This window comes from Onychostoma macrolepis, chromosome 14, assembly GCF_012432095.1.
Source record: "Onychostoma macrolepis isolate SWU-2019 chromosome 14, ASM1243209v1, whole genome shotgun sequence".
Taxonomy (NCBI): domain Eukaryota; kingdom Metazoa; phylum Chordata; class Actinopteri; order Cypriniformes; family Cyprinidae; genus Onychostoma; species Onychostoma macrolepis.
In genome coordinates, this window is record NC_081168.1 from 12496870 (window position 1) to 12514945 (window position 18076).

General features: G+C 37.9%; 1 protein-coding gene across 6 annotated transcripts in view; it reads left to right on the forward strand.

Annotated features, from left to right (window-relative positions):
* diaph2 (diaphanous-related formin 2) overlaps nucleotides 1–18076 on the forward strand; it is a 437687-nt gene that overhangs the window by 119883 nt on the left and 299728 nt on the right. For all 6 annotated transcript variants that reach the window (XM_058797344.1, XM_058797348.1, XM_058797349.1 and 3 more), the window contains one exon: nucleotides 16213–16352. In XM_058797344.1, coding sequence (XP_058653327.1) covers nucleotides 16213–16352 — 140 coding nt within the window. The remainder of the gene's footprint in view (nucleotides 1–16212; nucleotides 16353–18076) is intronic.

The following is an 18076-nucleotide window of genomic DNA, read 5'->3' on the forward strand; positions in this document are numbered from 1 at the left end:
CCAAGAAAAAGAAAAAAAGCTCTTACATCAATAAGTCGTGAGAATGTTAAATCAGTTTATTGAGGACCGCAGTACAGAGGTTAATGCATACTCTGATCTCTGAAACATTATAATCTTTTGCCAATTATTTTCCTGCATAATTTGCTTCCTGTTATTTGAGAAAGCACAAGGTCATTCTATAGAATCGTATAGCGTACAATTTGACTAAATTGCTAAGTTCATGACATTCCAGTCATAATAACTCTTTGCTTTTTTTTTCTGACCAGACCTTTGCTGACCCTTTGGTGGTCAACCGTCCTTGTTTAACCTACCGCCCTTCTGTGTTCTGCCCATCTTGGTCTCTGAAGCCTTGGCGAATAAGGGCCTGTTTAACTGAATGTATAGGTTATTATAATTTGTGTTTGCATTGGAATGAAGGGAGAAAAGCTTCTAATGCTGTAATCTCATCATGCTGTGCCACCTGCTGTTGTATGAAGCCTTTCAGGGATCCTTATTTAATCAACACATAGCCATTACTTTGTTTGCCATCCTCAAATAACTTGGCCTCATGCCTGAGACCTGTGTTATCCCCCTTGAACGGAGAATTGTGATTCAGATAGTTTTGTAAGTGCTGTGTTTTGCATTGTTTTTATCTAGGTGTCTCTCACCTACCTGTGCTGTACAGTGTGCTTTCAACGGAGTGAGTATCAGTGCTTTAATGTGCAGGTGGAGGATGTGAAGTGATTCACTGTTGGATGGTTTCCATTTTTAAAGTGACATAACACACTGGTAGTGTTGAGTCAGCTAAGTGGTTGTGACCGGGTGAAATGCCGCACGACAGGAGCTCAGAAGCAGATGCATTTAAAGAAGTTTTCCAGGTTCAACAGAAATGTGCAGTATCTGTGTCATGTTATCTTGTTCTGTAGTTTGAACGAGTAAACAAACAAAAATCACATTTGCTGTGATGCGCTTACAATGAAAGTCTGTGGCATTCCAGAGGGTTTAAGAGCAGAAATGTGTAGCACTGCTAGTGCATTTATTTATGGCGTTTAGATATTGTTGCTGTTCTTTTACATTTAGTCATTTAGTGGACGCTTTTATCCAAAGTGAATTACAAATGAGGACAATGGAAGCAATCAAAATCAACAAAAGAGCAATGATATGCAAGTGCTATAACAAGTCTCAGTTAGCTTAACGCAGTACATGTAGCAAGTTTTTTTTATTATTATTTTTTTATTATATAATAAATAAAAATAAAACGGATAGAATAGAAAAAGAAGAGAGCAAGCTAGTGTTAGAGGCCTTTTTTACTTTTGTTAATTGTATAATAAATAAAAAGAAAACAAATAGGTAGAATACAAAAAGATTAGAAAAGCTAGTGTTATTTTATTTATTTATTTATTTTTTAAGAATAGAATTAGAATACAGAGTGCTAGAGTTAGAGGGTCAAATAAATATGGAAGAGATTCTTGAAGATGGCTAAGGACTGAGTTGGGCAGGTCATTCCACCAGGAGGGAACATTTAATTTTAAAGTCTGTGAAAGTGATTTTGTGCCTCTTTGGGATGGATTGCAGAACGTAAGTTTCTAGAGGGCACATAAGTCTGAAATTATCTATTTCTTTTGAAATAGTGTGTATTTCTATCTTTTATTCCTGTGCAATACCTTGTCCCTTGTCCCATGTAGTTTTTTAAATTTATTAGTAATTTTTAGACTACAATCATCTAATCTAAAAAAATTGGTCATGCAGTGTATATATATATATATATATATATATATATATATATATGAATAGTTCAGATGCAAAAGCCTCTAAGTGCCATCTGAAATTTTCTTCTAAAAAGAGCATTTTTATCAGGCTCCTATATTTATGTTCAGTTATTTCACTTTAATTGCATAGAAAAGGACCTATACATTGCCATTAGAATACATTTCCTGAACCTAAACATAGGAGCCTGATAAAAATGCTCATTTGAGATGAAAATTTCAGATGGCACTTAGAGGCTTTTGCATCTGAACACTTCATACATATATATATATACATATACAGTGAGGAAAATAAGTATTTGAACACCCTGCCATTTTGCAAGTTCTCCCACTTAGAAATCATGGAGGGGTCTGAAATTGTCATCGTAGGTGCATGTCCACTGTGAGAGACATAATCTAAAAAAAAAAATCCAGAAATCACAATGTATGATTTTTTAACTATTTATTTGTATTATACAGCTGCAAATAAGTATTTGAACACCTGTCTATCAGCTAGAATTCTGACCCTCAAAGACCTGTTAGTCTGCCTTTAAAATGTCCACCTCCACTCCATTTATTATCCTAAATTAGATGCACCTGTTTGAGGTCGTTAGCTGCATAAAGACACCTGTCCACCCCATACAATCAGTAAGAATCCAACTACTAACATGGCCAAGACCAAAGAGCTGTCCAAAGACACTAGAGACAAAATTGTACACCTCCACAAGGCTGGAAAGGGCTACGGGAAATTGCCAAGCAGCTTGGTGAAAAAGGTCCACTGTTGGAGCAATCATTTGAAAATGGAAGAAGCTAAACATGACTGTCAATCTCCCTCGGACTGGGGCTCCATGCAAGATCTCACCGTGGGGTCTCAATGATCCTAAGACAGGTGAGAAATCAGCCCAGAACTACACGGGAGGAGCTGGTCAATGACCTGAAAAAGCTGGGACCACCGTTTCCAAGGTTACTGTTGGTAATACACTAAGACGTCATGGTTTGAAATCATGCATGGCACGGAAGGTTCCCCTGCTTAAACCAGCACATGTCCAGGTCCGACTTAAGTTTGCCAATGACCATTTGGATGATCCAGAGGAGTCATGGGAGAAAGTCATGTGGTCAGATGAGACCAAAATATAACTTTTGGTCATAATTCCACTAAACGTGTTTGGAGGAAGAAGAATGATGAGTACCATCCCAAGAACACCATCCCTACTGTGAAGCATGGGGGTGGTAGCATCATGCTTTGGGGGTGTTTTTCTGCACATGGGACAGGGCGACTGCACTGTATTAAGGAGAGGATGACCGGGGCCATGTATTGCGAGATTTTGGGGAACAACCTCCTTCCCTCAGTTAGAGCATTGAAGATGGGTCGAGGCTGGGTCTTCCAACATGACAATGACCAAGCACACAGCCAGGATAACCAAGGAGTGGCTCTGTAAGAAGCATATCAAGGTTCTGGCGTGGCCTAGCCAGTCTCCAGACCTAAACCCAATAGAGAATCTTTGGAGGAGCTCAAACTCCGTGTTTCTCAGCGACAGGCCAGAAACCTGACTGATCTAGAGAAGATCTGTGTGGAGGAGTGGGCCAAAATCCCTCCTGCAGTGTGTGCAAACCTGGTGAAAAACTACAGGAAACGTTTGACCTCTGTAATTGCAAACAAAGGCTACTGTAACAAATATTAACATTGATTTTCTCAGGTGTTCAAATACTTATTTGCAGCTGTATCATACAAATAAATAGTTAAAAATCATACATTGTGATTTCTGGATTTTTTTTTTTAGATTATGTCTCTCACAGTGGACATGCACCTACGGTGACAATTTCAGACCCCTCCATGATTTCTAAGTGGGAGAACTTGCAAAATAGCAGGGTGTTCAAATAATTATTTTCCTCACTGTGTATATATATATATATATATATATATATATATATATCAATCAATCAAACTTTTATTACAGACTCAAGGTCCAGATTTAAAAAAGACAGTAGACAACATATACAACCCATAGCATCTATCACAAACATAAAGAGTTACAGAATACAACAATACCAGTGTCTCCACAACTTTGACTGATACCTTGTAGTACTAACCCCTATATTTGATAAACCCACAATAATCTCATTTTTTGAAGCATTAAGCCTGAAGATAAATCTATACATAAGATTTCGTAACAGTGCTTTAAAAGTGATCACTCTTACACTCACAAACATTTCACTTGCACTATGCCATCTAGGTCTCCGTAATAAGATTCTCATTGCATCATTATAAGCTACTTGCAACTTCTGTAGACTAGATACTCTGTAGTTACACCACAAATGAGCAGTATAAAGTGTTGTACAGTATGCTTTAAAAAGTGACACCTTCACCTCATCTGAACAAAAACTAAATTTATGTAAAAGTATATTCGCCTGCATATACATCATACAGCGTTGTCTTTCAATATCCTCATCATCTGTCATACATTCAGTGATAAAATGTCCAAGGTATTTTATTTTCTCACACACAGTGAGACTCTTATTAGAAAACTTAAAAACTGGAAAATTGATACTTTTATCCTCCTTAGTTCTACAAATCATAACCACACTCTTAGCAGGATTATATAAAATATCATGTTCAAGACCATAAACATAAACATAGTTAAAAGCTGTTGAAGACCAGCACTGCTAGGACTAAACACCACACGATCATCTGCATACATAATATGATTCACTAACATATTCCCAATCATACAACCAGTTTTACAGACACTCAAACATTCAGAAAGCTCATCCATGTAAAGATTAAACAGAATTGGGGACAAAATCCCTCCTTGTCTCACACCATTACTAACCCCAAAAGGGGCATCATCTGGTGGGCATACCAATAAGCCAGGATTCTCACAATGTATTCTGGCACCCCTCTTTGTCTCATTTTAAAAAATAACTTGGCATGGTTAACTCGATCAAAAGCTTTAGATGCATCAATGAAACACATAAAAACTGATGAATTTTTATCTCTATACTTGTTTACTATTTCCTTTAATGCATAAATGCAGAGATCAGTACCATGTTTAGCCTTAAAGCCAAACTGGTTGTCTGTAGACTTAATAAACACATTTAACCTATCCAACAAAATGTTAGAAAATTTTATATATATATTTTAGTGCTGTCAATCGATTAAAAAAATTAATTGCGTTATTCACAGTCATGGACTGTGATTAATCATGATTAATCACAATTTTACAATACTAGGATTTACCTGTAAATGTGTTGAAAAAGAAGTGCATGACAAACTAGTTTAAGGAAACAGAACCTTTCACACTTCCGTCAGGTATGAGACATAATCCTTATTATTCTTTTATCAATTTTCTTTTGTTTTTATTCAGCCATTATCAGCCTTTATACTGGCAATAAAACATTTACCAAGCCACATCGCTTCAATCCCAGTATATATTTACCCAACTGTTATCAAAAGTATTTCTAAATAAATACAACAAAACATTTTCTTGCGACCTTACGTGAAGTATTATGACAAAATGCATTATGAAGAAGAATTGGATCTGTTCTGCAGGTGCATTAGAGCTAACATTAGCATCATGCTACATAAGACAATTTATGAGATTAATGGTACACTTTTACTCAGAACTCGCTTCATACCACCATCGAGTGTTTCTAATAACTTCCTTTTGCGATCACATGTGGAATTTGGTCGTTTACTGTTGTTAAAATATGCTATTTATAACCTTTTATATCCTTGCACAAATTAGAATTTCTGCGGTACATTATAAAAGTCGCCCAATAAACCGCAGCCCACGGCTCTGTAATTTTTCCCGCGACTGTATTTTCAAAATAGCCCACTTGTGCCGTTACCCTGGCAACACTGGTGCTGTACCCTCATCACACAATGATAGATAACCTTCCGCGCTGCGATGACGGGAAGAAGTTGGGGTCAAACCTTATCAAACGATTAATCTGCGTTAAAAAAAAAAATTAACACATTCTTTTTTTTTTGATTAATCGCTCAAAAATGTACAAAATATCTTCATGGAACATGATCTTTACTTAATATCCTAATGATTTTTGGCATAAAAGAAAAATCGATAATTTTGAATGTATTTTTGGCTATTGCTACAAATATACCTCAGAGACTTAAGACTGGTCTTGTGGTCTAGGGTCATATATATATATATATATATATATATATATATATATATATATATATATATATATATATATATCTATAGATATAGATATAGATATATATATATATATAGATATATAGATATACAGTATAGATATGGAAAAAATATATATAACATATATACACACACACACCCACGCATTGCATCCTGCGTAGTTTGATTCTTGATTAAAGGGTCATGAAACACCAAACTACTTTTTCTGAGATTTTAGCAGAGCTGTTTGTGTTGCACATCATAGAAGACAATGTTAGAATCAGTTAATTTTAATTGTTGAAGAAAACTGGCTAATTTTGAGCTTTTTTTGCGTTATTTTGTCTTCTGGGTTTAAAATCTACATTGTGTTGACGTCACAGTTTGTGACAATGCAAAAGACTTCGATGAAGCGTCAGTGTAATAATTATTCAAGAGACTGCGTGTTCTTATCCTATGAGATGATGCATCGCTTAATTATTCACAAGAGCATGTGTGACAGACACTTCAGACTGTGTTTGTTTTTGCTTTGTAAGAGTTCGGCGATTCAAACGCGATTCATTTACTTAGTGGGTGTAAGTGGTTTTTACAGCTCCTTGATGCAACCAATCAAAAGCCTTGTATAAACGCTGCAAAATAAGCCTTAAAAGGTATTAGAGGTGCAATAGCACGTTATATATTTTCTGAGTGCTCAGTGCAAATGTGTTTTTAACTCAGTGGGGGCAAAATGAAACTGTCTCCCCTCTTCCCCCTCCACTCCGCAATGAACAACGCCCACTTTTGTAGCATTTTTCAAAACTGTGGTGAGAACTAACCAATGCTGAAACGGGGGGTTTCATGACCCTTTAAATGACTCTTATCATCCCCCGTTTTAAGTGAATCAAAATCAATCTGACCACCACAGTCTGATTCATGAACAAATAACTAATAAACTGGTTCTTTTTAATGAATTATAAATATACAGAATGACCCACATAGTTTGATTCATGATTAAATGACTTATGAACAAATTATTTTTATGTATAGTTAAAAAAAAAAAAAAAAACTTTACAAGTTTTGTAATACCTGTCATGGAATGATGCAAGTTTTGTGACGTACTGAGTGGTTGTTCATATGACACGTAGTTATTGTAGTTAAAAATACACTTTTGTATTACATTATTTTTTGTACACATTTGTCGTAGGCTTGAGTCAAAAAAATGTGCTGCTCAAAGCGTGTTGCAGATGCTGCGGTAGTGCTTAGTTTGTTTTGAACACAGAACATTCCCGTAAATATCTCAGCATCTGCCCATGTTTCCTGAGGTGATAAATGAGTAGTTAGCTATTCCGTAAGCAGGGTGGCTCTTCTCCTTTATGACAACGTAGAACATGTTCCCTGTGGGACACCACTCCTGTGTGTTATTAAGGAGAGAGAAAGTGCAACACTGCATGTCTTGATGGGAAATAACCTGGTGAGTGCAGCTCCCTGGACACATCAAAAGACTTCTCATTGAGTAGCAGGGGATGTCCTCAGGGTCTCTCTATGGGTGCTATTGTCCATGCATCTCAACTGATGCTGCATTCAGCTGACCTTTCAGAGCAGAAAGTCTCTGGAAACTTCAGAGAGCGGAATGCTTTTTTGTTTATGTGTGTGTGTTTTCCTTGTGAGCTTCTGTTTTGTAGGTTTGCTTGTTTTGCTATGGAGAAGGTGCTGGCTCCCCCTCTGTAAATCTGTCAATCATGCACTAATGAGCAGTAAATTATGGAATAAAACATTCACAACCACTTGGCATTGATATGGCTTCATGTGCACTAATTGCAGCGATTATATCTGTATTATTTTTCAAAAAGATCAGTGGGGCACTCCAGTAATTTTCATTAATCATGTACAAAGAAGAGGTAATTAAAAACCCCATTATCACCAATCATTTCGGGTGTTTATGGAGGGATCCGAATATTAATATAATTTAATTCACACAAGACATTAAATGCACAAAAGATTATTTCAAGGTCCCACTGTTTCATAGTGTGCATATTGGCTCTCTCCATGGAGTTTTGCTGTAGTAGTTTTTTTCAGTTTGAGTTAAGTCACATCCTGTTATTTTGTGTTCGCCTGACGGTCATGCTCATGGGTGCACGCTGGTGATAACTGCTTCTCTTACTTTGATGGTCCCTTTCTGCTGTCACTGAGATATTCGACAAGGTCACACAAAGTGTGGAAGAGATAGTCACGGGGGTATCGGCAGCAGGTTATCTGTTTACTCCCTATTAAAGTGACACTCAGTTACGAACCATAATTTAACAGAATTATTCTGCTGTGGTGACCTCACGCAGAGATAAATTACATCCACAATGTGTGACGCACCGCTATCGCGCTCCTCCATCAGCTCGTAATCATGCTCTTTCCGTGCATATCTGACTGCAAACAGACGCGCATCTGCCGATCTAGATCCAGATCTGGACCCAGATTACTGTGGAGCATCCTGTGCACGCAGAGCTGGATAATGACATCATTCAGGAAGTCATTGCAAAAAAATGGCTGTTTCCATAGAAATAGGAAAGAGTGGTAGATTAGCAGTGTCCTTTTTCAAATAGATGCTTTTGAACTTTCTATTAATCAAAGACATTGATAGTAAAAAATGTTTCTTAAGCACCAAAACAACAAATATATTAAAAGTAGGGCTGGGTATCGAGTTCTTTTTAGGCACCGACCGAATTGCCTAGATACCATCGAGTATCGAAAAATGTCTTGTCGTTCGGTACCAAACTTCGATATCTAAGGGGTTAATCTAGTCAACGTCAGTGAGCCAATAAGCCTTCAGCACAAGGTGTGATCGACTAGAAGTGGCGCCGCGCAGATTGATTGGTATTTGACATCTGCGAGAGCGATTCGAATGTATACGAAACAGTCTGCTCTCTATAGTTCTCTCGGTCCTGCACAGCGTCAAGTCGAACACACCTACTAGTAGTGTTGTCAAAAGACCCGGTACTTCGGTACCAAGTCGGTACTAAAAAAGTGAAAACGTCACGGTACCAGGTACACGGTACCAGGTTTTGACGCGTACGGCCCGATGATTTCCGCGATGCAGAAAACGCGGACGGAATCTCGGAATCCAGTTATAAAAACGGAATTTACAGTTTAGCACGGAATGTCACGGAATTTGTCAAAGTTTGGATGAATGAATCAAAATTAGGTCATTGCACTTAAATCAAATCGCGACGTGGACTAGTATCTGTAAATATTAAGCCGCAAAAGTCGATTCAAATATGAATCCCGCATGTTCTGCGAGTCTCTGTGTGAGTGAATGAATGGCAGAGGCGCGGTTTTCTTTTTAACTACACACACTGAAGCGCGCCTGACGCTCGCGGTGATTCATCATCTGCCGTCTCAATGAGGACAGAAATACATAAACAATATCTACAGAACTGCTCTGAGAGTCCCCTCGCGAGCATTTTACCGTTTCATTGAGTAAAACCAGCGTCATATCATATAGCTACACAGAAATGTAAAGGTATTCACGGCAACCCGTCAAAATAAAAGTTTATCTTAAAGACATTGTGCCAGAAATATAATTTTATATATATATATAATTTTTTTAAATTTTCTTTTTCTTTTAAATATTAAATATATTTTTTTAAAACACAATATTTCTTCCATATTTTTATTTTAATAGTAAATCCCCTTTATTTACCAAAACAATACAATGTGTTTAAATTTAATTAATTAAAAGACAAATTAAATTTGGGTGAAACTTGTTTATTGTTTTCATACTTTTATTACTTGAAAAACTTGAAACACAATTTAAATAAAGTATAAAGAATGGCATTGATTTTTGTACATTTTTATTTTTGTTTGACTTTATTATTAAAAATAGTGTGTTTTTTTTTTATTAGCATGTGGTACCGAAATTGGTACCGAGAACCGTGGATTTTGACTGGTATCGGTACCGAATACTGAAATTTTGGTACCGTGACAACACTACCTACTAGTTTACACCGGTTACACTCAGAGATGTGGCTCAAGCGTGAGGCTGTAGCGTGAAAGCGTCCCAACCCCCTTATATGTAAGGCTATGTTTACACTGTGCGTTTTTGTTTAAACATGAAAACGATCCTCGTCCATACTGGCGTTTCAGAAAAGATCTCTGTCCATTCTACACGACCGAAAGAGTGCGTTATGTGACCATTCATGCACACTGTAGCATCATGCTACATAAGACAATAAATTAAATTTATATTCCGCTTTTACTCAAAACTCACTTTAAACCACCATTGAGTGTTTGTAATAACTTCCATTTGCCATCTATTGTGTGTTTTGGCCATGTAATGTTGCTGAAATATGTTATGTCCTCTGAGTCAGAACAGCGATTGCGGAAGAGAGAACGTGCTAATGCTTATCAGTAAATTAGTGGAAAATGAATAGAAATGATCATTCTGTCTGAGCTATGCGTTTTAAAACAAACATGCACTAGTGTAAATGTAGCCTAACTGATGTGTAAATTAAAATTATTTGGACTGATTTATTGTGTTGGATGTATTTTGTTCATTTGACTCAGGAGTCTTTGAGTCTGTATAAACATCAAGAAGCAGAAAAAATAAAAAGTTTTTTCTTTTTTTTTCTTTTCTGGAGGTAATGTATTCTTGTTAGAATTAATTTCATAAAATTGGTATCGAAAAAAGTATCGTTCAGGAACCGGTATCGAAGTCAGTGTATCGGTATTGAAAATTTTTTAACTATACCCTGCCCTAATTAAAAGGATCATGTGACACTGAAGAAACAGCTTTGACATCACAGGAATAAATTAAGTTTCAAAATATATTAAAACAGAAAATTATTTTAAATTGTAATAAGGCTATTTCACAATATTAGGTTCTTTTACAGTTACTAATACGGTTTAAAAATAAATAAATAAATAAGCCTTGATGAGACTTCACATTTGTTTGTGACACATTTGTTGATGATGATTAGAGGTTTATGATTTTTTTTAAATACTTTTCTAGAGGTTACTTGGGCAGATTTACTTTTATATCTTATGCTGCGTTCAAGTCCTCCTGGAATGTTTGTATGTACAAGTTGACAAGTCGTAATTATGACGTCAGGTGCGTTCAAAACACTTTGGTTGTAACAAGATGACGATTTAACTTTTCTACATAAAATTCAAGGATTTTTTTTAAACTCTGCATCAACAAAATGATGAATAAAGAACGTGCATTGTGTTTTTGCTTTTTTCAGGTTTTATTCAATTTATGAAGGTGATGTAAATGGAATCATTATATATTCTATGGTAATTATACAATGATATAATATTTTGTATATGCAACATATTTGTTTTATTTCCCATTACAAAAATAAACATTATTTTATTCATTTCAACAAATTTACCGTCAACACAGGACGCTGCATGTCTGTAGTCTTTGACTGCATCCATTGCATCCGACACGTTGTCTCATGTGTGTTCAACTCTGTCTGACATGACTTGAATGCACCATTAGTTACCAGTTTTTAGAATTAATAGGTTCAAGCAAACAGTTTTCAAACAAACAATACAATTTCATTTCAAATAAAAAAATGAAAGTCCTAAGGTTTGAATGTGGCCTAATGGAAAATTTGACTTTAAAACCAGTTAGCACCCCCTTGAGGAAGACCCCTTTTTGTCCCCCTTATAGTAAACAGTTGTTCATGACAGCATGTGGTACCCAATGGCTGGTCCCCATGCAGCCTGTCAGTTTGCTGCTGTCTCATTATCAATGGGCGTAGGATGCGGAGGTGCAGAGAAACGCAGCGGGCCCGTCCCCCTTTTTGCGATAGTTGCACTCTCTCACATTAGATCGTGCCAAGGCTGTATCACAGTCAGGAAGAAAACACACACTCACACAGTTATAGCCAGCCTGTGTCCCTGTACCAAAGTGAAATTGACAGGCTCACTGGAGTAATTGTTCCCTGCACTATTGTTTCTGGCAGGAAATGCTGTTATTGACAAATAAGGATTCAATAAGACTCGGAGATGAACACTTTGGGCTTGGTCAAAGGACTGTATTGGTCTTTTCACTGAGCTCCAATTCTCTCTTCTCTCTCTCCCTTCCTTTCCAAGTCTATCTCTTCTCTTTATCTCTCCAGCACTCAATCCATCTGCTGGTCGGTCTCTCCTCCTCATCTCGGTCTCTCTTTTTCTCTCTTTCTATGTGCTGCGTGCCCGCACACAGGCCATTCCCCCATGTTCTCTTCAGCCAACAGCAGAAACCCAATTACAGTGAACCAGTGGATGTGGCTGTCTGCATGATTAGTGTGGTCTGGTGTAATGTTGATATCATCCCAACGGATTGAGCTGGCCAGGGTCATTAAGCAGCATATTATGGCCTGTCTTTGGTTTCCAGTGGTAAAGGTCAATGGATAGTGAAACCAGAAACTCTCTTACTAAAATGGGTTAGATTGAAGATTCTGCCTGTTTTTGGCAAGAAAAGCATTACAGAGGGCACTTTTGCCCCTGCTTTTCATTATTTAATTTGTGTAGCAAACTTGATCTGTATGTAATACTCAGAATCCCAGGGATTTTGTGTTTTAGGGTATTGACACTAAATTTTAGAGTGGTGGTGTTGATGATATAGGGTATTGTGCTCAGGCAGGGCCTTTGTCATGTGGTTGCCAAGGTTTTCTTGGTGATAATAATAGGGTAAAAATTATCTGTGTTTGGTTATATAATTGTGTATACTCATTTACTCTTTTTTTAAAATTTTTTTTAATTTTTTGATATTATATAGATGTATTACATTAGTGTTTTACTGAATATATATTTAACAATAATATATTATATAAAATTAGTTTGTTTAATATTGTTATCGTGAAATTGTAATGTTACTTTCTGTTTTAGTGTTATTTTCTCAATGAAAGCCTGTTTGTGTATATGTATATATTTTTCTAATTTAGATTACCTTTGCCATCATGTCATTTACACTTTAAGGTAATTCTTTTTTAAAAACTACTAAATTAATAACACTGTTAAATTTAATATTTGGCAGTATTTTTTATACTGTGCTTTGTGTTGATGCCTCAATTTACTTGTAGCATTTAAAACAACTGATTTGAGTTTTTATTGTTTACATTTACTTAGACAAAATAGTATTATTAATATGCAATAATAATGTTATATTAATTAAATAACTTAATTGGTTATGGAAAAAACAAAAACAAAAAAAAAATAACAACAACTGAATATTGGTGCATCTGGAATGAGTAGTGTGCCAAAGTATAATACTTTTTTTTAGGGATTTGCACAAACCCTTAACAATAAGTTTGAGAAGTACATATTAGGCATAACAGAAAAGTTACAGGTACCTTTTGCTTTTCCAACCCAAGGATATTCTGAATAATATAAAGATAGTCACAGTTGCGCAGCCATCATGTGATTCCTCTCATATTGAGACAGAGAGCAGCTCTGCCTGTGGTTCAGTGAATCTGAGATAGCTGTCTGCAGCAGGTCTGGAAAGAGCCAGGGGCAACTACAGTTACTAGAGACAGTAATGAGGGAAGTAATAACCTCTCTTGCACACACACCCCATTACTTCTATCAGGCAGGTATAAGCACACCAATCATATATGGTCTTTCGGATTTCCTCATCTGAACTATAGAGGCAGATGAACCGAGTGATCTTTAGTTGGATCCAGATCAAGACAAATTCAAGTATGAGGACCTGTCTGAGAAGAAAGAGCCGAATCGCTTCAACCTGAGTGCCTCAGATGTGTTTGGGGAAAAAGAGTCGTTCTTATCCTCCGATAGAGAGAGAGAGAGAGAGAGAGAGAGAGAGAATGGACTAAGTGAGTTCGCATCAATTTAAAGAGTAGTTAGATCTCACTTTTTTAAAATTTTTATAAGGAGGCATGCAAGAACTCTGCAGAGCGCTGCTTCTTTTTGAACATCTTATTCACACAAATGATGGTACCAGAATACACAAGGTCAGTGCAGATTCACAGCTGCCAGTCAACATCAAGGCTGCTTTTATTGCAACAGCAACCCGTCATGTCGTTCTAAACCACCGCCTACGTTTAACTGACTGCTTAAAACCTAATACTAACACCTGCTGATCGCACCAGAGTAAATCACTGCTCTGTCTGCCATGTTTACATGTTCTGCAGACTCAACACGTACAGTGTCTCCCCATTGCAACCCCCTACTTGCCTATAGTAATGGCTCATTTATTTTCCTGTTGCTATATAAACCAGCGCTGCCGCCCGTGTCTGAGTTTCTTCGCTGCGCCTCGACAGAGCAGAAATGGGACTCCGTCACAAAGATGCCCTGTTTATTCCTCCAAGACTGCCTATTAGTGCAGCTTGCCTGCTGGGGAAGCCACATCCTGGGACTACGACATTAAAGCAAATTCGTACCGGGGAAGAAACCGCTAATACTCGCTCCATACTACCCTACATACTTCTCTGTCTGCATTAATTCATCCCTCCGTCTACACGGGTGACTTTGACAGCCCACCCTGTGCTCTGCCATCCTCTTCTTTTTCCTCTGCCTTGTTTGGCAGGTTGTTGTTTTCAGAACATACGGATGGAAAACAGCTTCAAAAGAAAAAGAAACACATGAATGACTTGGATAACACAACTGTGAATAAAATAAAAATGTATAAAAATAAAAGAAACCTTAGTAAAGTGACAAGAATAAGAATAATGTGGTATATAAAAAGTGGAACGCATGGCACACTTTCGATTCTTTAGCCCAAGGGGTGCAGTGCAGGTAACTGATTGACAATCTTCACTCTGTCTGTCTGTCTGTCTAATGCATGAGAGTGAAGAAAGTAGTCACAAAAACCCACGAGTTTGGCTGCTTGCACAGAAATTGATTTTTGTATGCGCGAGCGTCGTGAATAAATCCACCTAGGCCTGGTTATATAGGTAGAAGGGGATGGTAAGACATCCCACCTGTCACTAAATTGATTTGTTCTTAGTATTTTATCTGTTTTCTGTTCATAATGATGTTTTATTTTATACACCGGTGCTTGGTTGAAGTCCTTCATCTGTGTAAGCAAACAGTTGAACCACAAAGTAAAGGAATAAGACAATAAAAAATGTAGCATATGTATGTGTGCAGAGATTTATTGTCTGTATACCTCTCACAAGTGTAGGATTGTGAGTAGAACATGTATTACAGCAGTGTGTGAGATGTACGGCACACACAGTCATTGAATAAAAGTGTCGGGCATATAACGATTTTATTCTTCATTTTTCTTTTTATATTGTTTAGTTTCTTGTTTTTTGTGTTAAATTAATGTTACAAAGTTAATATATATATATATATATATATATTGATTTAGGTCATTCTAATGTGAATATTAACTAAAGAGGTCACAGAACCATAGGTAATACTAAGAACCATTGTGTACTTGCAATAATTATTTAACTTTTTCTCTTTTCAGTTTACTGTGCAAAACATTTTGATTGGATTCTGATTTACAGTCTCTGCAATCACTTAAACAGTTTTTAATAAGTTTTAATAATAAAAAAAGGCCTGCAGTGTCCGAATTCATTTTAACCTATGAGCAAATTATATCCATTGGCCATTATTTCACAAAATCAATTCCAGTTTATTCATATGAGATGTTCTGTAAAGCTTGTCTGAGTTAACAGCAATAAAGGTTTTTTATATACCACTGTTGTCACTCATAAAATGTGTGTATGAACACATATGAACCATATTTAGCTCCCCAACATGACTGACAGCTGTATTCTGTTGCTGCTGTGTGAACATAGCCATTGAGAGCCCAACAACAGCGTTGTCTCCATATCAGCACAAAAATATAATATTTTAATAAGCACTTTGTGCTGCTGTTTTTATATTGTGTGTGGGAGCATTTTCCATTAGTCTGTGTGTGTGTACTGTAGAATTAGCATGAGGCAGCTCCTGCTGACTAGTCTAGCTGGTAGCTCTGTGTCAGTCAGTGCTGTGGGTGGGCAGTCTGCTGATTTAGGGAGGAAGTGAGTCTGCAGTTATGGAGTGTTAGTAATCATTCTCACCTGCTGGAGACTGGGATACAGCTGGGAGCTCAGGGGAGCTGCCTCATCCACAAATCAGGTGTTGGTAACTACTTCCCCCTCCTACTATTTTCTGCCTGCCATCAAATGATGAGGATTCCAATGCTATTGCTCATTTATTGTCAAAATAAAGCTGAAAAACATATATTTTAGAAGCCATTTGAAGTCAGAGCTTGCAAGTAGCAGCAGAGAGATCTTTCTTAGGAAGCTCATGAACTCCAGCGATGATCAAGTCTAATACAGATGTCGTAATTAATGTGTGACAGGCCTAACAGGGTGTAAAGCGCAGCGGTGCAGTGGCTGATCCCTTAATGTGTCTTGTTCCCACAGGGTGGACTGAGGAACAGCAAGCATGAGTGTACGCTCTCATCACAGGAGTATGTGCACGAGCTGCGCTCGGGCATCTCTGAAGACAAACTGCTCAACTGCCTGGAGTCCCTGCGTGTGTCCTTGACCAGCAACCCCGTCAGGTCAGTCAGTCATTCCTCACACACTCTGTCTACAGCATTAACCATTCCATTCTCTCCACATTCTGATGAGAAACTGACTTATCAACATTCATTTCAGCCACCTCCAACCACCTTCTCACTTTGAAACAAAAGTTAAACCTCATTTTCCTGTCTGCACGTGGCAATCTTGGTGGATTTCTTTCAAGATGCTAATTGGAAATCTGTCAATGAGTCTTTTAACCTCCGGTCCATATGGATCCCCAATTCTGGTTAAATGAGCGTGGCCCATAGCATGGGCCGGCTAAATGAGTGTATCCACCAGTCACTTTGAGCCTGGCCCTGTCATCTCCCCCTCTCTATCTATTAAGCTCTAATAGATAGGAAATCCTTTTTTAACACTTCAGACAGCCAACCATTCTCTGAAACGTTAATAAGCACACCAACCACCACTACAAGACCAGATGCCTTTGCTTTCAAGTCCCTCCACTAAAGTGTGTATCCTGTCGTTTCTCGACTGCTTTCTTAATCTGTTCTGATCATGCCTAATGTACAGTAGTATTTAAAAAAGCATTTTCTCTCCCCCTCCCCAATTTTATTTATTTAAATTTTTTCTCCTCTCATTCATTCATTCATTCATTCATTCATAATAAGACCCAACTCAGTTCCCCTAGCCTGCTCTCCCAGAAAGTCGTCTCACCTCCCCTCTCATGGACGGGATTTTCAAATTTAATTTGGTCCCAGTAGCTCAGAGGAACACTATGTGACAGCAGACTCTCTCAATTATTTACCAGAGCACTGTCTGAGAGATGGCTCTTAATGTGAATCAATGAGCGCAGCATATAAAGTGGTCATCACACAATTGGCAGGCAGACGATCTCTTTAGGTCCACCGTTGTGCAGTGGGAGAAAGGACCCAAGCGGAACCGCCATTTGATCCGATGGTATTACGCGCCGTGCTCTCAACAGATGTGTTTTGCACTGGAAAGCAATTAATAGACCCCCCTGCCCTTCTCCCCAGATGGCAGTACAGTGCAGTGAGTCAAAGGAACACAAACACCGGAATGACTTTGCTATTGTTTTCCTGTCACAGAACACATAATCTAGAATGTGAGTTGTAGAACACTGCGCCTGAAGGTAATCTCTTGTTATTGGCCTAATTAAATGAAGGAATGGCATCTCGTTCTGTTGTCTTTATCAGATCATCACAGTGTGGCATCAGGGCCCCGTGCATCCAATTATTTACTCCACCGTTAGCCATTAATCATGGGAAATGGATACAGAGCATTGTTCTTTGAGAAGCCTGCACTTCGTACCCCCATGAGGACAGGTTGTTTGTAAAGATCAGACTTGCTGGCTGAAGACGAGTGGCGTCAGCACTTCCTCTCGGTAAAAGGGCAGTTTGCGCTGAGGGGCCGGCGAGGCCAGGACCACCCTCCGGGCGTTTGCAAATGGCTGAACTTGTGAGTATGCAGTCAGAAAGGGGTGCCGAGTGGTGTCTCGCTCACCCACTGAAGGTCAGGTCTTGCTCGGAGAGAAGCACCCTGGGGTGATGTGATACTTGGAGATGCTCGATGTGCTGATATCATTCACCTTTTACCTCAGTCTATGCATTTTTTTGTCTTTTGTCACACTGAAGGAATACTCTCAAGAAGCTTCTCACCGTCTTGCTTGCGTTACAGTTTATTTGAGTGGAGCTAATTATGCATCACAAAACACAATATCCACCCGTGTGCTGAATATTGTATG